The 22,351-nt window shown below is 46.5% G+C and overlaps 9 protein-coding genes across 9 annotated transcripts in view; 3 read left to right on the forward strand and 6 right to left on the reverse strand.

Annotated features, from left to right (window-relative positions):
- Nucleotides 1-6,591: 6,591 nt before the first annotated feature.
- On the forward strand, nucleotides 6,592-8,093 carry SERLADRAFT_405248 (uncharacterized protein; the record flags this gene model as incomplete). The annotated part of the gene is made up of 5 exons (XM_007313323.1): nucleotides 6,592-6,743; nucleotides 6,794-7,065; nucleotides 7,123-7,375; nucleotides 7,492-7,597; nucleotides 7,650-8,093. The coding sequence occupies 5 exons, from the start codon at nucleotides 6,592-6,594 to the stop codon at nucleotides 8,091-8,093; spliced, it is 1,227 nt and encodes a 408-aa protein (XP_007313385.1).
- A 949-nt stretch (nucleotides 8,094-9,042) lies between these two features.
- Nucleotides 9,043-9,753, forward strand: SERLADRAFT_433145 (uncharacterized protein; the record flags this gene model as incomplete). The annotated part of the gene is made up of 3 exons (XM_007313324.1): nucleotides 9,043-9,145; nucleotides 9,193-9,574; nucleotides 9,627-9,753. The coding sequence occupies 3 exons, from the start codon at nucleotides 9,043-9,045 to the stop codon at nucleotides 9,751-9,753; spliced, it is 612 nt and encodes a 203-aa protein (XP_007313386.1).
- Nucleotides 9,754-11,665: 1,912 nt separating this feature from the next.
- On the forward strand, nucleotides 11,666-14,147 carry SERLADRAFT_456519 (uncharacterized protein; the record flags this gene model as incomplete). Its single annotated transcript, XM_007313325.1, has 8 exons — nucleotides 11,666-12,165; nucleotides 12,215-12,545; nucleotides 12,613-12,774; nucleotides 12,824-12,926; nucleotides 13,005-13,251; nucleotides 13,305-13,498; nucleotides 13,562-13,649; nucleotides 13,708-14,147. 7 exons carry the CDS (start codon nucleotides 12,368-12,370, stop codon nucleotides 13,798-13,800), a joined length of 1,065 nt encoding a protein of 354 aa, XP_007313387.1.
- A 344-nt stretch (nucleotides 14,148-14,491) lies between these two features.
- SERLADRAFT_456521 (uncharacterized protein) lies at nucleotides 14,492-15,402 on the reverse strand (the record flags this gene model as incomplete). The annotated part of the gene is made up of 3 exons (XM_007313326.1): nucleotides 14,492-15,038; nucleotides 15,094-15,304; nucleotides 15,359-15,402. Coding segments are annotated over 3 exons (800 nt in total), but the record flags the coding sequence as incomplete, so codon positions are not given.
- A 2,065-nt stretch (nucleotides 15,403-17,467) lies between these two features.
- SERLADRAFT_377594 (uncharacterized protein) lies at nucleotides 17,468-17,983 on the reverse strand (the record flags this gene model as incomplete). The annotated part of the gene is made up of 3 exons (XM_007313327.1): nucleotides 17,468-17,583; nucleotides 17,652-17,724; nucleotides 17,775-17,983. 3 exons carry the CDS (start codon nucleotides 17,833-17,835, stop codon nucleotides 17,511-17,513), a joined length of 207 nt encoding a protein of 68 aa, XP_007313389.1.
- Nucleotides 17,984-18,137: 154 nt separating this feature from the next.
- SERLADRAFT_377595 (uncharacterized protein) lies at nucleotides 18,138-19,031 on the reverse strand (the record flags this gene model as incomplete). Its single annotated transcript, XM_007313328.1, has 2 exons — nucleotides 18,138-18,926; nucleotides 18,982-19,031. One exon carries the CDS (start codon nucleotides 18,332-18,334, stop codon nucleotides 18,143-18,145), a length of 192 nt encoding a protein of 63 aa, XP_007313390.1.
- Nucleotides 19,032-19,277: 246 nt separating this feature from the next.
- On the reverse strand, nucleotides 19,278-20,006 carry SERLADRAFT_456524 (uncharacterized protein; the record flags this gene model as incomplete). The annotated part of the gene is made up of 2 exons (XM_007313329.1): nucleotides 19,278-19,587; nucleotides 19,622-20,006. The coding sequence occupies 2 exons, from the start codon at nucleotides 19,812-19,814 to the stop codon at nucleotides 19,325-19,327; spliced, it is 456 nt and encodes a 151-aa protein (XP_007313391.1).
- Nucleotides 20,007-20,026: 20 nt separating this feature from the next.
- Nucleotides 20,027-21,185, reverse strand: SERLADRAFT_456526 (uncharacterized protein; the record flags this gene model as incomplete). The annotated part of the gene is made up of 2 exons (XM_007313330.1): nucleotides 20,027-20,077; nucleotides 20,101-21,185. The coding sequence occupies one exon, from the start codon at nucleotides 20,613-20,615 to the stop codon at nucleotides 20,271-20,273; it is 345 nt and encodes a 114-aa protein (XP_007313392.1).
- SERLADRAFT_412762 (uncharacterized protein) overlaps nucleotides 21,158-22,351 on the reverse strand; it is a gene marked incomplete at both ends in the record, with an annotated part of 1,629 nt that continues 435 nt past the window's right edge. The window contains 2 exons of the mRNA XM_007313331.1: nucleotides 21,158-21,949; nucleotides 22,074-22,209. Coding sequence (XP_007313393.1) covers nucleotides 21,158-21,949; nucleotides 22,074-22,209 — 928 coding nt within the window. The remainder of the gene's footprint in view (nucleotides 21,950-22,073; nucleotides 22,210-22,351) is intronic.

Genomic DNA, 22,351 nt, shown 5'->3' on the forward strand with positions numbered 1-22,351 from the left:
TCCCTGCCAACGTCTCACCCACCGAGTCGTTTGTCGATATCCCCCTCACACCCCCTTCCAACCCTTTAGCTAGAACCCTTGACGGCGTGGAGCCCGATAGGTATTACTTAGTTTAGATAAACTTCCATACGCTTCTGACCAGGCCGCTCACTTGAGTCCGCCAGTTGGAAAAGACCTGCACGCGGTTATTCGCTGGGTATCACTGAGACAACCGTTCGGACCTCAGTTACTATACTTTTAGAACACCGATATATCAGATAGAATTAGTTACGTACACAGTCAGTGCGGGACAGAAGAGGAACCGCTTGACTAAAGAAGGAAACAGATAGACCGGTTGATCTTACATTAGAAAGTGTTGATCCGACTTATCATCGGGAAACTCTTTTGTATGCAACCTGGTGAATTTGAAGAGTGGCTAGCAGAAGAACGGTTCTACACACAAAACAGATTATACTGGGAAACCGACTTCACATTCCCACCTATAGAACCAATCAGAATAAGATACAACACCCCTATCCCAGATGACGACAGAAGCGTACGGAGATTGGCGAGGTCCGCGCGACGAGCCGGACACACCAGAGACGTCAGGAATGGGAGAATTATTAAATTCACTCCCACCCCTAGAACCCCAAGCACCAACATCGAAGGAAGCTGGACTGGAACAGTACGTTCAGTCCAGAATAGAGCAGGAGCAGCGACGACTCCACGACCTTTACGAAACACAGTTGAAGGAGGTGAAAGAAGAAGTAGAAGAATTGCTAGCCAAGCTGAGGTTAGCTACATCCAATACTTCTACGTCCGCTCCAACTACATCCGCACCACCGCCGCCCAATACACAGCCGAGACGCGTAGATAGAACGAGAACGGCACTCCAGAAGCCTGAGAACTTCGATGGAGATAGAAAGAAGTATAAGGCTTTCCGCGAGGCCTTGATGCTTAATTACGAAGATAATGAGGAGTACTTTGCGGATGATAAAAGAAAGATTGCCTATGTACTTTCTTTTATGACAGGAGGAGCAGCAGCTGCCTTCAGAACGGAGTGGATGGAGACGAAGATCGAAAAGAGGATGCGAGGAGAAAACCTCAAATCCACTTACGAAAGCTTCGAGTGGTTCGCCCACAAGATGGAGACTCGGTTCAAAAGTGTTCACGAGCAACTCGCCGCCCGCAATGACATTATGATCTTGCGCCAAGGGAAAAACACGGCAGAGAAGCACTTCGAACACTTCGAAGAACTGAGAAGGGAGGCTAACTACCTCCAAGTAGCCAATGAGGATTTCCTCATTTCGCTCTTACGTAGAAACATGAACGAACCCCTGGTCAATCAGGTGATATACGGCGGCCGAGAGCCAGCCAACTACGAAGAGTGGAAAAAGGAGTTAATCAGAATTGACTACTTATGGCGCCACAGAGAGGCAGAAAAGGAGAGCTTCAGAAGCCCAGAGAAAAAGAAGCAAGACGGAGGAGGAAAGACCGAACCAAAGGTCGAAAGAAAGAAGGACGGAACCGGGTACCTTTATACCCAAGCCGGTGACCCAATGAAGGTCGATAAAGCGGAGTACCGACAGAAAGGACTCTGCTACCGGTGCGGAGAAAAAGGACACCGATCCTTCGAATGCAAGAAAGAGGCGCACGCAAAACCCCAATTCAATGTTAGGGAGTTTTTGCAAAACATGAGTGCAGAAGAAAGAACAAAGATCCTTCAGGGTTTTTGAAGAGGCCAGCGGTAACACATCAACCGGCTGTGCCTAGAGACAATAGTTTTCGTAATAGTTTCTCTTCTTTGTCGATCGAAGATTCCTGTTTGCCGTCTACCATGTGTTGTATTACTACCGATCATGAAAATGACATCACATTAAACAAAGACGCAGCAGATCTAAGATTAAAAGGAAACTAAAAAAGATGTGAACCTGAATAGGGAACGGGTTAGAAAGATCCCAGAGATTGCGGCGCACTCAAAAGAGAAAAGCGCAGTAATTAAAAAAGAATTTGTGAAGGAAGTGACTCAATCGGGTAGCACTTCATTGGAAACAACAGAACCACAGAAAGCAGTGACTCAATTGGGAAGCACTGATGTAACTGATGGTTCGACCAGTTCCAAAGAGGTCAGGAACACCTCTAATAAAAACCTAGACCACAAAGAAAGAAAGAAACTGACAGCGGCATGGACGCCACTTTGGGTTGCTGAAAGATTACGAGACCAAAAGGAAGACAGATCCATTGGTATTCTCAACATCTGGACGCACCAAAAGAGAAGCAAAGAAGTCACAATAGAGACAATAAAAGAGTTGAATGCATTAACACTGCACGATGCTGAACTCGCTCTATTAGAGTTACATACCCCAAAGAAATATATTAGGGGAACGCAAGGAAATCAAATGAACATTACTTGCAAACTCACAACTCTTGACACAAACCGATCAACGACGATCGAAGCTCTCTTAGACAGTGGATGCACAGGAAGCTGTATAGACTCAATGTTTGTAAAAGAACAAGGTTACGAAACAAAGACAATACCGAGACCCATTCCAGTTTATAATGCTGATGGCACGCTTAACAAAGACGGTGCTATCAAAGAATTTATAGAATTACGGATGAGCATAGAAGACCACAAAGAGAACATTCACTTTGCCGTAACAAGCTTAGGGAGTGGTCGCATGTTCCTCGGACATGAGTGGTTGACAAAGCACAATCCTACTATAGATTGGAAGAAGTCGGAGTTAAACTTTGATAGATGCCCGAAAGAATGCAAACGACAGGTTGACTTCCTTGATCCGGAAGAAGACCCTGACACATACTTTTCGGAAGTAGATCGCTCAGATGGGGATCAGCTGATCCAAGTGAATCTAATGAACTACGAAGATACTTCTATTGATGATCATTATTACCATATCAGGGCACAAGGCACAACAGCTCAGAAGCTTGCCGAAGCCGCCGGTAAAGATCAGAAAGAAGGAGGATTCGAAAAGATAGTTCCAAGATACCTTCACGATTACAAAGACGTATTCAATAAGGAATCATTTGATGCACTGCCAGAAAGACGCCAATGGGATCATGCCATAGAACTCATTTCAGGCGACCATACTCTGGACTGCAAATGTTATCCACTAGCTTTAGGAGAACAAGAACAATTAGATGCATTCATAAAAGAGAATCTCGAATCAGGAAGAATCAGACCTTCCAAATCTCAATTCGCATCCCCGTTCTTCTTCATAAAAAAGAAAGATGGAAAACTTAGACCCGTCCAAGATTATCGGAGATTAAACGATATCACCATCAAAAATAGATACCCGCTACCCTTGATAAATGAACTTGTAGACAAGCTCAGGGGCGCGAAGTACTTCACAAAGTTAGATATCAGATGGGGATACAACAATATCCGAATCAAAGATGGAGACGAACACAAAGCAGCCTTCAGAACAAATAGAGGGCTCTTTGAACCACTAGTGATGTTCTTCGGACTCACCAATTCGCCAGCGACATTTCAAACCATGATGAATGCGCTATTCAAAGATCTGATTGATGACGGAAAAGTCGTAATATACCTCGATGACATCATGATTTTCACAAAAACAGTTGAAGAACACCGCGCAATGACGCGTAGAGTGTTAGATATCTTACGGAAGAACAACCTTTACCTAAAACCAGAAAAATGCGATTTCGAAGAGACCTCAACAGAATACTTAGGTCTTATCATTTCAGAAAATGAAATCCGCATGGATCCGGTAAAAGTAAAAGGAATCATGGAATGGCCAGAATGCAAAACAAAGAAGGAAGTACAAGCATTCTTAGGTTTCGTGAACTTCTACAGAAGATTCATAGAAGGCTTTGGGTTGATCGCCAAGCCATTAACAAAATTGACCGGGAAAGTAGAGTTTGTGTGGGAACAGGAACAGATCGACGCTTTTAACGGATTAAAAACCCGTGTCGGATCAACTCCTGTACTCGCCTTACCAACCGATGACGGACAATTCAAAATAGAAGCTGATAGCAGCGACTATGCGATGGGAGCAGTTCTATCACAAATGCAAGATGGGAAATGGAAACCAATTGCATATCTCTCAAAAGCGTTAAATCCTACAGAGCGCAATTATGAGATCTACGATAAAGAACTTCTCGCCATAATGACTGCTTTAGAAGAATAGAGGCATTATCTCGTTGATGCAAAAGAGGTGTTTGAGATCTGGACAGACCACCAGAATCTTCTCTACTACAAACAACCTCAAAAGCTCAACAGACGACAAGCTAGATGGGTCATGGAACTGAGCAATTATCATTTTACGCTCCATCATATTCCAGGTACCAAACACATCAAAGCTGACCTTCTCTCGAGACGAGCAGATCATGAAAGGGGGGTGGATGACAACGAAAACGTAATCGTTCTAAAAGCAGAACATTTCAGAATGATGATTTCACACAAAGAAAGACAACGCATGGCAGAGCAATCAGCTGATGCAGTGGAATTATACAAATGGATCTGTAAAAGAATGATGAACGTAGACGAAGTAGCACGAAAGATGATAGAGAAAGGAGAAGACAGAGAAAAAGGCATATGGATGGAAGATGAGATGTTGATATTCAAAGGAAGGATCTATATTCCCAAAGACGGGAAATTATGAGAACATATCATAAAAGAAAACCATGACTCCACTGTAGCAGGACACCCCGGACAGTATAAAACCAAAGAATTGGTAACTATATGGTATTGGTGGCCGTACATGGACAGAGACATCCGAAAATACGTAGAAGGCTGTGAAACGTGTCAACGCACAAAGATTAATCATCAAAAGAAAGCGGCACCGTTACACCCTAATGAAATCCCAACTAGACCATGGGAAATCATTACCACAGACCTAATCGGACCATTACCGGAATCTCTCGGTTACAACATGATACTCGTAGTAGTAGATCGTTTCTCAAAGATGATCAAAGTCATGCCGACTTACGATAAGGTAACGTCAGAAGGAGTAGCCAGATTATTTAGAGACAACGTCTTTAGAAATCACGGCATACCAGAAAAGATCATTTCAGATAGAGGACCACAATATGTCTTTAACTTTATGAAAGATCTTTACAAACTCCTAGGGATAAAAGGAAATCCATCGACCCCTTATCATCCTCAGACAGACGGACAGACAGAACGAATAAACCAAGAGATAGAACAGTATCTCAGAATATTCGTCAATCACAAACAAACGGATTGGGCCGAATGGTTACCATTAGCGGAATTTTCATATAACAACAAATCACACTCCGCAACTGGTTATAGCCCTTTCTTCCTGAATTCAGGACAACATCCGAAAGTCGCAAAAGGAATTAGAAGTACGGTAAAGACAGAGAGTGCGGAAGAGTTCGTAAAGAGGATGGAAGAAACGAGGAAAGAAGCAGAAAAATCGCTGGTAAAAGCAGCAGAAAATATGAAAAAACAATATGACAAAGGAAAAAGAGAAGCTGTCGCTTACAAAGAAGGAGACAAGGTATATGTTGAAGCGGAACATATAACCACCGACAGACCTGCAAAGAAACTCGACGACAAAAGACATGGACCTTTCCCCATCGAAAAGAAAATAGGCGAAGGAGCCTATAAACTAAAACTTCCTGGACGATGGAAAAATATACACCCAGTCTTTAACGAAAAGTTGCTAACACCCTTCAAAGAACCAGAGTTTGAAACTCAAAAGAAACCAAAAACCGCACCACCGGTGATAGTGGAAGGAATCAAAGAATACGAAGTAGAAGAGGTTCTAGACTCACGACTGAAACGTGGGAAATTAGAATATCTGGTACATTGGAAAGACTTTCCAAAAGAGGATCGCACGTGGGAACCCGAATCAAACCTAACACACTCACCAAAACTCGTAAAACAGTTTCACGATAAAAACCCCAGTGCACCCCGAAGGATAGAATTTACCCTGAACTACCAACCATTCGAAAACTTCACCATTCCAACTCATATTCGAAAATCCTTATATAACTGGGAAACTGGAAAACTAGACTCTCACTTTCGGGACGAAAGTCCTAAGGAGGGGGTAATGTCACGATCGTACCCATCTGACCCATCTTTCTTATCTAATCGCAAGATAGAGACTATTATTTCACCTAATCTAATCTCTCTTTGATCTTATCTTATCTAGTAATCACGTGACCTATTAGTAATACTCATTACCAATCAGCCTCACGAGATACACATGTTACTTACAAATACGCTACGTCATACCTCACCGTAGCCTCATGCCTTCTTCTATATAACTAGCACGATATCCATGTACATACCCTAGTTGTAGATTTACTCTTATACTTGCTTGTCACTACTTGTTGTCTGATTTAAGTCCTACGCTGCTTGGGTTACCAGCATAACAGCTAGGGTCTTTACATAATGCTTGATCAGCTCCTGATGGGACAGTGCGTCCGCTGATTGAACAGTATGTCAGCGCTAGGTATTCAAACCAAGAAATAGTCAACAGACTGAAGAAACACTATGATACAGACCAATTCCAACTCTCGTACGTGTCCAAGTTAACACTGTAGCTAGGTATTTTAAAGCTCATACCGGTGTTATCGTATAGACTGGCACTCCTGAAAAAGAAATGCATGCAGTGGGGCTTGAAGAGTGCACGTGGGCAGGCCCACACTCTGGAGAGCATAGGTCCCGCCATCGAACGTATCCGCACCCGCTTCCCTGTGCAAGGTTCCCATGACATGAAAAAGACTCTATTACAAGAAGAGAAAATCATGGTACCACGGTAAGTTGATTTTGTGAATGACACTTTAATCCACTCACCTTGTGATATAGCCAGCTAATTTTGGAATACATGAATACCCACCATCGTCAAGAGGTCATTGCACGGAGAAGTCGACGGCTCAAACGGAGCTACTACTGGACTGCGGGTGTCAACAATCTGTGGTCATTTGACCAACATAACAAATGGCAACGGTTCCAATTGTTCCTACACGTTGGTCTGGAGCCATTCTCGGGGCAGGTTTTATGGCTCAAGGTCTGGTGGACCAACCGCAATCCCCGCTTGATATGCGGTTGGTACTGTGACACTGTCCCAAAACTTGGCGGTAAGCGTTTCTCAGCACTTCACACTACTGAAACTAACAACTCTAATGACATCCTAGGCATGCCATTGGTGACCCAAAGTGACCCCGGATCCGAAAACAATGGCATCGCGAATGGTCACACTCTTCTGCGCCACCTTCAAGACCCTAGTCTGGAACGAACTCTACAACATAAGTTTAAAGGGTCGCACCGCAATATCAAACCCGAAATTTTCTGGAACCAGTTGCGTAGGCGATGGTCTCCTGGTTTTGAACGCCTTCTCGACTATGGGCTGAATGAAGGTTTATACAATCCAGACAACCCTTTGCAAAGGTGAGTTATTATAAAAACGGACTTGATAGCATCTAATGGCATTTGCTCATTAGGCTGACATTTCACTACGTTTTCATCCCTTGGCTGCAAGATGAACTCCACCTTTTTGTGGACAGATTCAACCATACCCTTCCTAGGCACAACCGCAACAAGATCTTGCCCCATGAACGCCCTGCCGACATTTTTGAACAGCCAGAAAACTTCGAATCTCAAGATTTCTCTGTATGTTTTTCATGGGGCAATATCCAAGTCTATTACTAATTGTATCAAACAGGTCAAAGTACATTTACCATCACTTGACAAAGTCAGAAATACGTATGCTCCTCCTGATCACCCTGTCTTTGAACTTGTTCCCCCCGCTTTTGCGCAGCAAGCTTCAGCTTTTATCTCTAGTATTGGCTCGCCCATAGTCACACAAGATAATGCGTGGGATGTGTATCTCAACTTACTTGCACATCTAACTGAAATACAGAACAACGAACTTCAACAGGCTGTTATGGACCAACCAGCGTTGCCAGATGAAGGATTTGTGGGGTCTGAGTTCATGCCTCTCATGGACCTTCCAGTCTACAAGCCGCTGCCAACGTACACAAGGGGCAGTTCAAGCGCAAACGAATTCTCCTCTGATGACGACGAAAGTGACTACATGCATGAATGGACTGATTCAGATAGCAATGGATCTGGGCAGGCAGATGTGGACAATGGGGCCCAAGCGTGATCTATTAGAAGTTCTATGTACTTGGCATTACCATTCTGCAGCGCAATGTTATAATCAGGACTCGTGATACCGGACATGCCTGACCAAGTCTGAAACTCCTGCAAGCCAGTAGCTGAGCGCCCTATGATAGAAACCCTCACTAATCCTCACTCCCGGTTCTACCACACAGCCCACATGCGGCTGATGCTTCTCAACTAGCCAAGGCAGTGCGAATGGTGGCTCTTATTCAACGCCGAGCGGTTATTCTTCCATATTCAACCCTTTTTGTGGTCCTTATCATCCAGACTATCTGAATCAGATTTACCATTGCAAAACACATGATATTAACTTCGGTTACACTATAGCCCTTTCTCGCCCCCCCCCTCATCTACAGTAACCCACTACCCCCACTTCACCGTTGGTTACCTCCAAACTCCACCACAACCACTTAAGCTGCAAATCCCTTGTTGTCCATGTCTTTAAGTCCGATAGAGTTTGCATCTGGAGACTCAGATAGTCCGGGCGGTAAATCTAAGAACAGGTACTACTTGGCATTTGTCTCGTCGCCAAAGAAAATGGTGTGTTAGTATATCAAGAAGGCACATTTTAAGCCTCACCTGTCTTCTGATTATCTCTCCGAGAAGAGCTTTGTCTGATGCATTGATGCATTCAGACAAGGATTCCAAAGCGCGACTCTGGATTTGATAGACTGAGGACACCATTTTAGGTTGTGGTCACATGACATGAATGACAGAAGTGATCGCTTGTTGATCGATCGAAAATTTTTACTGTTCCTCCTTGTTGTCGTCCTCAAGGACCCCAGCACTACAACCATGGGGGCAACATTTCCTCTATATCAAGGTGTATGGTATTAAGGTACGTGGTATAAAGGTGCGTGTTTGTAAAGCACTTCCAAGCAGCTATTGTACCCTCCCAATCCATTGTTGAGTCCATCCATTCCCTCCCTGCAATGACTCAACACTCTTTCCCCGACTGTCCGAGTGGCTCTTCTGGCAAGTCACGCGCACAGTCTGTGCAAGAGAACAACGAGAACGTGAACCAGGAAACGCTAGGTACGTACTAATTTGTTTTAATGTATTATTTAACTGAAATTATTCAGATATTGTGCTGGCCTTACTGGCCAACCTCGATCTCTCCAGCACCAGTGCCATGAGGTTGGTGTCCGCAGTGCTGGATCGCACCAATGTTGGTGCAACCTCTGCTGCAACTAGGAGATCTGCCCCTCCAACAGCCACCACCCCTTTGGCGCAAGTGCCCAGCCCAGCAACGGCCACATCCTCCACGCTAGTCTCCACCCCGCCCTCCCCTTTGCCCCCTCCCACCCCGCCCGCCCCATCGCCCACAGCTGCGGTTGGGGCTGCTCCTGCTCCCGTCTTAATCCAGACCTATCAAGGCTGGGCATTCAATGTGCCGGAGCCTGGGGTGCAGGGGCAATATTATCTAGTGACTAGGGGTCGTCACATTGGTATTTTTGCGGCCTGGTATGCTCATCCTTTCTTTACCAAATGATGTCTTCTCACTCTGTGTTTGAAGGCAGACCACCTCTCCCTATGTCACTGGGGTGAGCCGCGCGACTTACACTCGCATCTCATCTGTAGAGGCCAGGATAGCCGGCATGTGGCTTGCGATTGACAATGGTGAGGTGGAAATTTTGCAGTGATACATGGCCACTCATTGTGGGGCTTTATTTTCTTGCAAATCATGTGTAGTAGCACGGTGCCCTGGTTTTTCTTGGAATAAATGGGTCTTGCAGTACCCAAACTCTCGCTTTCCATTTTCAATTCCCCCACGCAAGACTTATATTTTAAAATTAATTTTGATATTTGAGTCTATCACTAACTCTCTACTTTCGGAGAAACAAAATGGCGATGCCGAAGTCCGGATTGAATAGAGTTTTCAACCGTAACCAACCGACCACTATAGGTTATTTCCTATTTTAGAAATTATTCACATTATTGTAGAAATGAAATTGTGGTGATTTCAAAGCAGAATGCCCTTCAAAGCTAGTAAGGATTAATCTTTTTTAGCCAACCATATCATTGATATGAAGGTCAATATCAATATATAGATCAGCTCTGAACTAAAGTGCTGTGCCAACAACCTTCCGTTACTTTAATTATAACACGACTGGTTTGATTTTTTGCACCAACAACTGAACTCCGTAGCTAATCGATCAAGTTCAGCAACTCAAGTCAATTTTGCACCGTCACTCGAACAAATTTGAAAATGTTGAATTTGTTGAACCAACCTGTTTGGCTGCCAAAAATTGTTGTCGGGTGTCTGGAGACACATAGCATAGCGCTGGAATGCTGAACAACACCTAGCGTCCGATCTGAAACTGGTCGACAGAAAAACCCACCAAAAGAAAGGAAAAGTACTTTCACGTCACAAACGAGACATAAAATAGTCCTCTACGGTATCGAATCAGGAGGTATAAATGATACTGAACTACTTCTACCTGATTTATTGTCAGGAGAATCACCCGCCTTTTCCCAATTAGATGTTACAGACGCATCTACATGGATCAGTAGTGATATAATCAACCCCCATTTCAGGAAAAATTGCCAGTAGAACCACATCTAACATAAGCACCGCAAGGTGAGTGTTACATGTGGCGTCCCCGAGAGGATCAATGGCATCACTAATCGTGTCAAGAGGTGAGGGTCCAAGAACTAGTCGAAATATAAGAGGAGGCATACGCCCTCCAAGGTGCTCGAGCAAACGCTGACGGATGACAATTTGCTCTTCGGGCGTGGGATCAACAGGTGGAGGTCCTGGATAGCCATAAGGAAAGAGTGTGCGTTTGAGAGTATTGACGAGGAAGACAGCACTTGCGTGTAGAGAAGGTAAGGTAGGAGGCTGACACAACGCTCAGAAGTTGAGTAAACTGCACAGATTCTGGAAGTGTATAGCTTACCGGTTAAGAAAGGACGCGAATATGAAAGAGAGCAAGGGAATATAAGGCGTAAGAACGCTAGAGGCAATCGACACCGCACAGAGAAATTTTCAAAGACTATAGTAAGCGATTGGTCTGCTAAGTGCGGCTGGGATTCTTCAGATAGGTCTGATTCATGACCGAATTCGTGAGTAGGATTTGATAACGAAGATAATGAGGAAGGTGTCGGCGGCTCTGTATCTTCTGAAGATGATGTAGGTTTTTTAGGTGGTGAATGGGGGGCGGGCTGTGCACGAGCATTGACGGGGAGGTACGAGGTTTCATTAACGCGTTTAATTGTGTCTAATGCTTGTTTGTAAGCATGGGTGAGCGTCAGACAGAGTCCTGATATGGATTGAACAGCAGAAAGAAACGTGATAAGTAGAACATGAAAGGAAAAAGACGGTGATGGTGACGAGGTCTTTTGTGATATGCTTGGAATCTATATGATAGAAATAGCGAATTAGCACTGAGGTTCGCATTATTATGAACATAAGGAAAACATACACTTTTTATGTCTGGAGGTGTGTCCAAGAAATCCAGAATTGTTTTCTGGATGAACCAATGCTGCGAAATCTTGGGAATGGTGTCTTTCAGCAAGACCTTCAGAATGATCTCGCGTATGATAAAACGCTCAGGAGCATAGTCCTCAGAAGGTAGACTGAATCTTAATACATGATTGAACAGCTGGCGATAATATTCTTCATTTATTTGTCCGTCCTCCGAGATGGCTATATGTGGCTGAAGATGGTGAAAATATGGTAGAAAGTGGGGCGGCGCCTCCTGTCGCATATGAAGTGGATAGTTTGCATTTTGCATTCCGATAATCACTATAGTGCTGCGTTATGAGACACGGAGCGTAAAAAAAAACTACTGCTGACAAATCTGCAGCCAAGATACGTGTTTCCAGTTCGCGCAAGACGAAGGTGAGGATGTGCGTTATTTGTGGAAGTACCTCTGTCGTAACGAGAGATTTTCAACCACCAAGTGCTGACATAAGCACGCAGTGCCAAAGCAACAAGGTCATCATTGAGTTCCTTTGAGCAGGACAGCGAAGCAAACAAGGGAGGGGGGGGGTTCGGCACCAGCTGGAAAGTGGGGAAAGGGAATACGTTTGCGGCTCATCATGATGCATCAGTACCTTGTTTTCTCGCCCCTTTACGTTACGACTCAAATCAGTCTATAGATGGAGCATAGCCATCATTGCATTTCCCACTTCAAGTCAATTCGTGGCCAGTCCGACACGGTGGTACCTTCTAGTAAGACCCATTAAGATGTATAAATATCAGGACCATCAAACGCCCATTGCCACGCCAGCCCACTATTCAAGTTCGGGCTCATGAAGTTAGACGCCCAAGATTTCGAGCTCCCAGGGAAGGGTCAGGATAGCGACCTGAAGTTTTGCTACAAACGCTATCGACCTGCCAGTGGTACCATCATCGCACGAAACTACTGTGGCAGACAAGGAAATGACTCGGAGGAGGTCGTGCTTTTATTCGCGCACTGTGTTAGCACTCGTGAGCTTTTGGTTGTTATCATGGCCGGTTCATTTCTTTACTTATGGCCACCCTGGAATTATGTCAGACAAGGAAACATGGGAGCCCACTATAGAGCACTTTCTCGACATCCAAACTCGTTCCGTCAATAGGAATGTTGTGAAAGAAGCTTGGGTAGTCGATGCTCCAAATCACGGCCAGGCTGCTGTTGTGAACGAGCACGCGCTCCTCGATCGGCCTCAAGGCGTATGTAAGTGGGTCCATTTGAGATGGTATATTGAATCTCAAAATATTGATAGCTTCCTATGACTGGGCTCGCGCCTTTCACGTGCTCTTCGAATCAGAGCACCTTCGTGGTGCCAAAGTCATAGGTGTCGGACACTCTGGGGGTTCTTGGGCCATGTAAGTCGTTCTTACATGACTTCGATTGTCTATGGAACTGACCCGGCCACTCTCGTGCTTTATTGTCGCCCATAAAAGAACGCTAGCTACTGTTGGCTATCCCCTGCATCAACTTCCTTACATAGCCATTATCCTCATTGAAGCTGGGATGATGACTCGTGAAATGTATGAAACAGCTTTGCAAAATCCAACCATGTTTAAAAAGATCAAGGCCGCTACTATGAAACGCAAAGATATATGGCCTTCGCGAGATGCTGCTCGACAGTGGTTTTCCCTACGACTGCCGTGGAAGCGATGGGATACTCAAGTCCTACAGCTCCTCGTGGTGAGCATTTTTAGTAGTTCTGCCATAAGTGCTAATAGCATAATATTCTCCAGGATGAAGGTCTTCGTGAGCTCCCAACATTAAGCTACCCCGATCAAAGTAATGGATTTACGCTTAAGTTGACTCGAGAGCAAGACACAGCTTCGTATGATTACCAGCAGCACGGTTCTGACTGTCTTGATAGACTGAGCGAACTCTGTCCTATTATTCCTGTTCACTGCATATTGGGTACTGAGGTTGATGCAGTGTACGTCCCGAATCAACTATTGGACTTTATTTGGAATTCGAGGGAGTTGGATTTGATCTTTAGACCTGAAGAGGCCAATCGATGTGCGTATGACGAGAGTAAGGGCCGCCGTGTAGCATCTAACACAAGGATTCAAGGTGCAGGTCATCTGGTCAGCATGTGTCGAATAAAATATCGGGAAAGGTTTTGAAAGTATTGATTTTATGCAGGTCGTACAAGAAAAACCATTCGAATTAGCCTTAGCAATGTGGAAAGCACTCAACGAACAGAACAGTCATCTTTTGAAGACCAGCAAATTATGATGTGGGTATAATCCAATGGAAAGAAAGGGTATATTTTATTTCGTCATGAATGATAGTATGTACAACATCCAATGCAATCTGATTGTATCACCTCTCCAATCCATAATAGTTTGGGTAATATCCAGTGTGACGTTTCTCTACAATTTACAGAAACGCATGCATCTCACTGTTCTCTCAGATGTCGCGTTCTTCGTCACCAGATAATTGCGACATGATCTGACCACCATCACCGATGCTTCCATTCGAGTGGAGCTTGCTAATGTCGAATAAAGGTGGCATTGACTGTAGATTCTCCTTGCGCTGCTCGGTAAAATCGCTAGCGACTTGATCTCTATTTGTACGCGACAAGAATTGGATGGATGCGCCTTTGCCGTCATCCCCAGATGAGGAATTACCAAAATTGAAGCTATAACAAGAGTCTATAAGTATGGAGCAATTTAAGAAGGACGAGAATAAGGACATACACCGAGTATACGTTGCGCATGAAAATATCTCCCAGCAGAAATTCTATTTCGACTATCCCGTCGGTGAACAGAGGCGGTCTGAAAGTACTCATACAGACAGTATATTGTTTGCCTCCCTCACCGATAGTGAGTGGATAAGTCAACTCGAGAGGGTTTATAGCAAACGTTTCTTGACTGAGGAAGGAGATCAGTTTGTATCTTTAAGTTGGATCGATGGTGAAACCCACCCAAAGACAAAGGTCAAGTTTGCCTGACCGAAACAAGGCACGAACCATGAGTCTTGTCCGGAGGTTGTTTGGACATGCACAGACCCATTAATGCTACTGTAGATGGCATTCACAGCATCAGTGGGAATATATGCCAAGCTAGTGCCACTGTCGATGAGAGCAATCGGAGAGCCATTTCCTTGACTAGAAACATTCGATTTTATCTGCAGGTTATTCCCATTAACGTTCAGCCCGTCCAGAGCGATCGTCCAGCGGGTCGAGTTAGCAGGCAAGATAGGGTGCTTCTCGCTCGTAGATATGTTCGAGTACTGCGGATCGTACTCGCCAACGGACAGCACACCCCCGGCTGTATCTTCCTGATTTGCCGTGCGCTCGAGGGAGAGGCCGATAAATTTAGAGGTGGAGGGGTTCTGAGCAAAGATACTGTCGACAGGTGTGCGAGCTTTTAGGTCGTTGACTGTGGTGAAGATAGCTGACAGGCCATTGAAGCCAAGTCCAAAGATACCCTGGATGTCCTGCTGGTCAGTCTTATTGACATTCAACAAGACTATCGTAGATAGTAAGTACGCGATGATTACAACGAGGCAGCATGTAAGCCTTACCTTGACTGTCAATCGAATATCCCCCAAATGTAACGGGTGCGTACGATACATTTCCCGCTGCAGAACCAATACCATAGGTCAGGTTGATGTATTCGTCGGTAGTGGAGGTGATGTTTATTTTGGTGGTAGTACTGTGAACCCACAAGTCGCTCGACCCAGTGTCGAGGACGAGAGTAAATTCTTGTCCTCCAACGTTCACTTGTCCCAGGTACTAGATAACATGTAAGTTATCGATATTAGAGAAAAAGCAGAGTTATAAAAGTACCTCTATATCACCTTCATTGGTAAGGGTTACAGAAGAATTGTTGCTTGTGCTCTGATCATTAGACTTTGGTTTTACATGAGCAGTGAAGGCGAAGCCCTTGAAGGAAGGCTCATCCTCAGAAACGCTTGGGACAACCAAGGCATCGCTTTCCAGAAGCGAGTTGGAAATACATAGAACGAGTGAGATGATAGTGGATGAGAGCATGGTTAACGAGGGACTTGTGAAAACAAAAAAAAACTCACAAAAAAGTAAGGACTTTATACTGTTCAGACACTACGGATGTCGTGCAAGTGTCTGTAAGATCTATCCGCCATTGTATCGGCTAAATTGCCGAGACATCCGCTATCGTATAGGACGAAGTCTCGAGACTTGTGTGATTGAGTGAGCATAGAAAAGATTGGTGCTTTGGCGACTAGAAAACTGTATTGGGGCTGCAGACAAATCTATACGCGGAAGATGCAGGAGGGGTCAGTCCGATCCAAAATGAAACCATTCGCCTATAACTCAATGCAAGAAATACGCGCATGAACTCAGAAAAACTCAGTCTGGATTGAAATGAATGAGTGAAACATAGTCAACATGTACAGGGGCCATCCGGGCTCCCCGAGGACAAATTGTTAGAGCACGACTTACTATTACCCCCTCAAGGCCTTGTGCATGTTCCCAATAGTTGTGAATGGTGGTGACACCCGCACCTCCTTACGTAGATTGTCAAAGCCAATATTAATTGTATATCGAGACTTCTTCATACCATTCAAGGTTGCGATGGGGGAATAATAATTTGAAATTACTTATAGATCCTTTGAAGCGTATGAGCTAGGTCACCAGAACGTAGGCGTGATAAGTACTTACTGTACATTATCATAGAGTGATTGCGTGTCATTCGTTCAGCAGAGACGACCAATCGTCATGGAGATATTTTACCACTGCAAAACAGTCACAGTGTGAACCGTCAACGCGTCGACACTGAAACGCGACATCAACGCGATATTCAGGATCGTTGCGAGCTGCTTGATGATACGGTCGCTGCTGGTTGCCTTGGCTCACCATCAAGGTTCACTCACTATTGTGATTTTCTAGCTTTATGGTAGGGTCTATAGAGGAAGGCTCTGGATGTTTTAGAGTCCGTGCGGGAACAAAATGTAAATCTGCATTTGTTTTTTCCACTAAGGTGCGGTACGTACCGAAGCGGAGCTAGGGCCTTGATTGGTGTTGTGTTTCGGTCGTCTGGTCACGACTTCATCATTGTTCTCCCTTCTGCAGGCCCCTTGAGACCCTAATCAACTTGATAGTTGTCTGGCATTGTAGGGGAGTGCCCATTGATGTTTTCTAGGACAAACTCGCAATATTCATAGAACAGGATCTGGCTAGATCTGGTCATCTTTCCCTCAAAACTCGCACTTTTGGAGTGGAAGGCTTAGTGTCAGGTCTGCCATTGTCGCTACAGGTGAGCCATTCACAGAATTCTTTCACAATCATATTGATTACACCCTATTATACCTTTGACAAATTTCTAGCTACCTGTACTGCGATAGTCGAGCCTGTGGAGGGCCGAGAGCATCCCTACTACTGGTTGCATCCGGTGTCCAACGATAGTACTGTATTCCCTGCCAAACGAACGAGAGATATACATATCAATTGGTCTTATAGTTAATGATTCGCTTCGTCGCATATATGAGGCAAAGCTGCGACTTATCCCACCGATCATGGAGTCATTCCAGTTACCAACCTTAGAGGCTAGCCAATCTCATATTTGAGCGTGCGTGTTGGGGTAATAACTTGCCAACCGTGGATGGTGATAATACTAACGCATCACTTTTCTTTTCTGCTCGGGGATAGGTGCGCCTTCAAAATTTAACTTCGTACAGCAAGGTTCATTGCCAAGTGTTATACCAAGCATATCAGAACACTTCATTTCGTATCTCCCACCAGTGGTATACCTGTATCATTCCTTCCACCCGCGCAGTCAAACATCCTGCACTTGACTTTGGCTTGGATATCTATAAGTAGCAAGAACTTAAACTTTGTGAGCCGCGCTCTTTGAGTATCTTCTATCCTTGGCCTTCACTAAGTAAAGTTTCTAATAGCAACTAAAGTTTAGGCTACCTCAGAACTTGTTTGACAGGGCACCGAGGATACTAAATGCACAATTTCATAGTACCAAAGACCCGATCATGTGCTCTATCTTCATGCCTTTTGGCAGACGATAACCACTTTTCAACAAGGCACAGTGACCTGTCTTCTGCCCGCCCAGTGATTTATCTTATTGTCATCCGTTATCGCTGTCCATCAGGACTGCGTATTATCAGGTATGAAACTACCTTTACAAGCAGCACATTCAGAGAACCGCATTAATTCTGAAAAAGGTGCGTCTCGCACTTGCAAATGCCCGGATGAGTTAATCGTGAGTTCATTAGCTCGACAAGGTACCATCGACGGTTGAGTGACATACATCCCCCCATAAACTCCCTCGTCATCAAACGCCATGCCAGGCCGTTCGAAAAACTCTCCCTGGACTAGAACCGCAGTCCAAGCGTAAAGCGTTTCCTTTTCGATCACCTTTTGGCCGCTGTCTTACCTTTGTCTACCCTGACCAGTATGATCATCCGCCAATTGGGTGAAGTTGGAGTAGACGCCATCTACGTACGTAAACTATCTTCCTGATCACCTATTGTTGTTTACAGTACTCCAGGCTAGACGCTCCAGACTTCTTCTGCTTAAACGCTAGCATCGCCACGATACAGAACCTTGGAGTGAGCGGCTAGAACATTGTCACACCGAAGCTTACTGCGTTCTAGTAGGCTGTACAGCGGCTGAAGGTAGCGCCAACGTCAAATAAGAAGAATGGCGACTCCGTGTGAATGAGAACGAATATGCTCGAAGACCGGGTTTATACCACCGTACGCGATGTCCCGTGCACCCCGGAACCTCCCACGCCTCGACGTTGGCTATCATGATTACGATTGCGTATGTCATAGCCCGACATCATACAGCGCAGTAACTATCAAGGTGCATGCCCATATCCACTGATCTTGCATAACCGTGTTACTCGCTGATTTGATTTGACGTTGGTGGCTGGGTTTTCCAGATGGGCTGACAGCGGCCGAGGCCTACGGGGATTATTGTAGCGGCTGCTATATTGACGTTGGAGCTTATATCCAGGGTTATCACTTATCAGTTTCAGCGGTGCTGACTGGTCGACTTTCGGAGGCCAACCTATGGTGACATTTGTGCTGACTTGCGATGCGTTGGTCAGTCTTTGACCAATGAGCCGCAAATCAGGAGAGATAACGCTTCAGGAATCACCTTTTCTCCGTTCGCCACTCGATAAGGGGGTGAATACGAGGCCATTGGGAAATCGCATATCGCCCGTTGGCACGTCTCGTTTCAAGTTCGAGTGACGTGAGGGATGCTAAAATGATGTGATGTTCGGATGATACCATTTTCGATGATGCTGATTTCAGCTGTATAGATCTGTTCGATGCTACTGGAGCCTCGGACTACGTCGAACGTGGGGCGGAACGATGTCAATGATCCGATTGGTTGGCTTAATATCTGTAGGTCCGAGGTGAGCAACTCCCCATCATCGTCGCAATCGCCATCGCGATCTCCGTCTGTTTCAGGCTTGCGGCGTCGTCTGATCCGTCAACGTGTTAGAGATGGGCCAGCGACTGACCTCTCGGCGAATGGGTGACACGCACCTAAAGGCGTTTCCTCGCGATCGACTCGATTTACGAGCGTTTGGGTGATGAAGAGCTTGCTCGAATCATGATCATGATCGCTGGGTGGTTTCACCCGTGCAAAGGCAAAGGGAGCTAGAACCGGACTGGTGCGGATCGAGCAGATACAGTCGCTCTTCCAGAGGTCACCTGAAGCTACTATCATCATGTCCTATCATTCGATACAGAAAGCCCAGCGCCCCTAATCACCTTCTCGCTCAGTCACGTCCAGGCCTCGACTCTCGATTCACAGCACGAAAACTGAACGACTATCAAGGACCGACATGATGGTAGTTTCAGCCCGAGACGATGTCACGGTGTGCGGGGACCGATGCGAGCAGCGAGGACGTTTGGTGAACGAGATAGATTCAAGATCAGCTAATGGTTTTATGGTCCCAGAAGCCCTCTTCCGTCCAAGGCAAAAAGGTCCCGACCCGCCATTCGGCGTCTGTTTCACGACTTGCGGCGTCGTGTTTGGGGGAGGGGGGAGCAATTCGGTGCATGCCCTCCCTCCATCCTCTTTTTGAAACGCTCAGAGCTTGACGGGAGGCTTCATAGTTCGCACTTGGCGCACTAGACATGTGTATCCCCCGCGAATCGCGCTCTGCTCGAGTCGATTGTAAATCGTAATCGTCATCGTCATCGTCATCGTGTGATCGCTGGTGATGATAATGATATCGTTTGTCCTTGAACTTGGTAGTTTCCGATTTGACGTGTAAGTCTGTACGGCTCTTCATGCCAGTGCCCGCTCTCGTTTACTCGGAAAACACAACTGCAAGGGGGCACACGTGCACCATGATAACGATCGCAATCGCAACCTCATCTGCATGCTTCAAGGTGCAGATAACGAAAAAAACAAAAACAAAAACAAAAACCACTTCTGAGCCGCACAACTCAAGAATCTCGTCTCAAGCCGAATCCAAGCAGATAGGAAAACATGAAGCACGTTCTTTAATTGCACAAATATCTCTATATATTACAATCCATTCTACAACCATCTTCCCTTCCCCCCTTCCCTTGCACCCCCCCCGCCAATCCCAAAAAGAAAAAAGAGCCAGAGTGAGGATGAGAGCAAGAACCGAAAAGAAGTGAGAGGTAAGGAAAGAAAAGAAAGAAAGAAAAGAAAAGAAGAAAGAAAGAAAGAAAGAAAAGAAGAAAGAAAAAGGCGACGCCATTCCTATAATTTCCTACTATTATCCAGGGAGAGCGAATTCCGCGTCGAGGCGAGAGGGCGGCTCGAGAGTGAATACATAACTTACAGAATAAAGATGTCGATTTTGTGAGGAGGAAAAAGTGGACCGCGGTCTTTGAACGTGATGAGATCGAGAAACGGGTAACGCAGAAACGGGCAACGCAGAGAATGGAAAATGGGCAAACGGAACTTTTGGTGGTGGTGGTGGTGGGTGTAGAAAAACGATATGATGTGGGGTGATGACGAGTGAGGATGGCGTATAGTAAATAAACATCAGATGGAGACAAAGAGAGGTCAGTACACGCAAGGAAAGTGAGAAGGAAGGAAGACGCGAGACATGGGACATGGGACGAGTCGGTGGGAGATGAGGATGGCTTTGTGGGGTATTTGAGTGTACAAGTCGGTGCGGGCTGGTTGGGAGTGAGGCGAGTAGGGCGAAGGGAGCGGGTGAGCAGACGGGAGACCAGACCAGAGGCCGAACGGACGACGACGACGAAACGCAAACGCGCAGACACCACAAGACCAAGAATCAAAAACCAAAAAAAAAAAAAGGAACGTGCAGCGCTCGACGCTTCACAGCACTCTCGCGTCCTGTGTCACGACGGTGGTGGGTGGCGGGTATATCGCGCGTTGAATGCCCAAGGAAAGGGAAGAGTATCAAAGTATCAAAGAGCGAGCGTGTTTTGGGTAAAAAGCTGAGAAAGCTGAGAGCTGAAAGGAGCGTGTAGATTTGGCGGTAATGATAGATGAATAAAGATATCGATATCGATAAAGTTGATGATGATGATGGTGGTGGTGTCAGTCTGTCGGTCGGTCGTCGCTCTCTCGATCAAAATTGCGTCTCGTCTCGTCTCACCTCATCTCGTCCGTACGTCCCCATTCCTCTCTTCATCCCCCATCCCTCGCCCCCTCCCCCATCTCCCCAACAACGACCACAGGCCCCCTCCTCCGCTTCTTCAGTATCGACAGCGCAAAGCCCCCCAGCGCCGACGTCTGCTTCTGCCTCTGCTCCTTCGCCCTCGGCGACTCCGCGTGGTAGGAATACGCATGCGACGGCTTGGGGTGCGGCCATGAGGGCAGCGTCGGCGACGCAAGCGAGGTTGGCGAGAGGGGAGACGGCGGGGGGTAGGACGAGAAGGAAGGCGAGAGCGGGGTGGGAGGCGGGGAGAGCGGGAACGTCGTCGTCTCGTGCTCGCGCTCCTGCTCCCCCGCGCCGAGCCATCGCTGGATCCTAGGCACCTCCGGCACCCCACCCGAGCTCGCACTCGCACCCGTAGTCGAGGTCGAAGCAGGACTGGGAACGGGAACAGGAATCTTGGACCCGAACCTCATCGAGCGTGCCGACTTTACAGATTTGACGGAGCGCATCGATTTGGAGCGCGCGAGTGGGGGTGTCTGCGTCTGCGTCTGCGCTTGAAGCATCGTCGATGGCAGCGTCTGCATCAACGAAGAAAAGGCTTCTCCGCCCTGCGGATCGTTGCGTTCCCCGCACTCATCCTCAGCCTCGAGGTGCGCCATCTCGCCCGCCGCGCCGTCTTCCCCCGCGCTGCCGTTCGCATGCACGCCCACCGGCACTGGCTTTGGGGGCAGGGCAGGCGGCTTCGCCTCTGCCACTCCATCCTCCTCACAGCCCGAATCCTTCGTCGACACTGCCTGTCTGTGCGACATGAAGGAGGGCCTCTGGGTCGGGTGCGAGACAAGGCTAGACGACGAGGGGAACAAGTACGCAGAGGGATGCGATGTGGGCGGCGGCCGGAAGGAGGCCAAACAGTCCACACTGCCCTTCCTCTCTATGGAGGCGGACCGTCGCGATGTGCGGTCTAATTCTACTGCTGATAGTCAGGAGAGTGGAGGGCTGCTTGGTCGCGGGGACGCGGCGCGTGCGCGTGCTGGTGTTTGCCTTGCTAAGAGCGGTAAAAGATAGGCTGCACGGGAAACGTCTGCCGCCATGCATCAGCACCGGTGAGAGGGAAACTCGCTAAACTTCTCACCTGCTGCACGAGGCGAGAACTTGGTAGATGAGCTTCCTCATACCTGGTCCTCTTCTTGGGCGTCTTCGGGACGTCCTCTGCACAGCCTTGC

The sequence above is a fragment of the Serpula lacrymans genome, assembly GCF_000218685.1.
Source record: "Serpula lacrymans var. lacrymans S7.9 unplaced genomic scaffold SERLAscaffold_2, whole genome shotgun sequence".
Lineage (NCBI taxonomy): Eukaryota > Fungi > Basidiomycota > Agaricomycetes > Boletales > Serpulaceae > Serpula > Serpula lacrymans.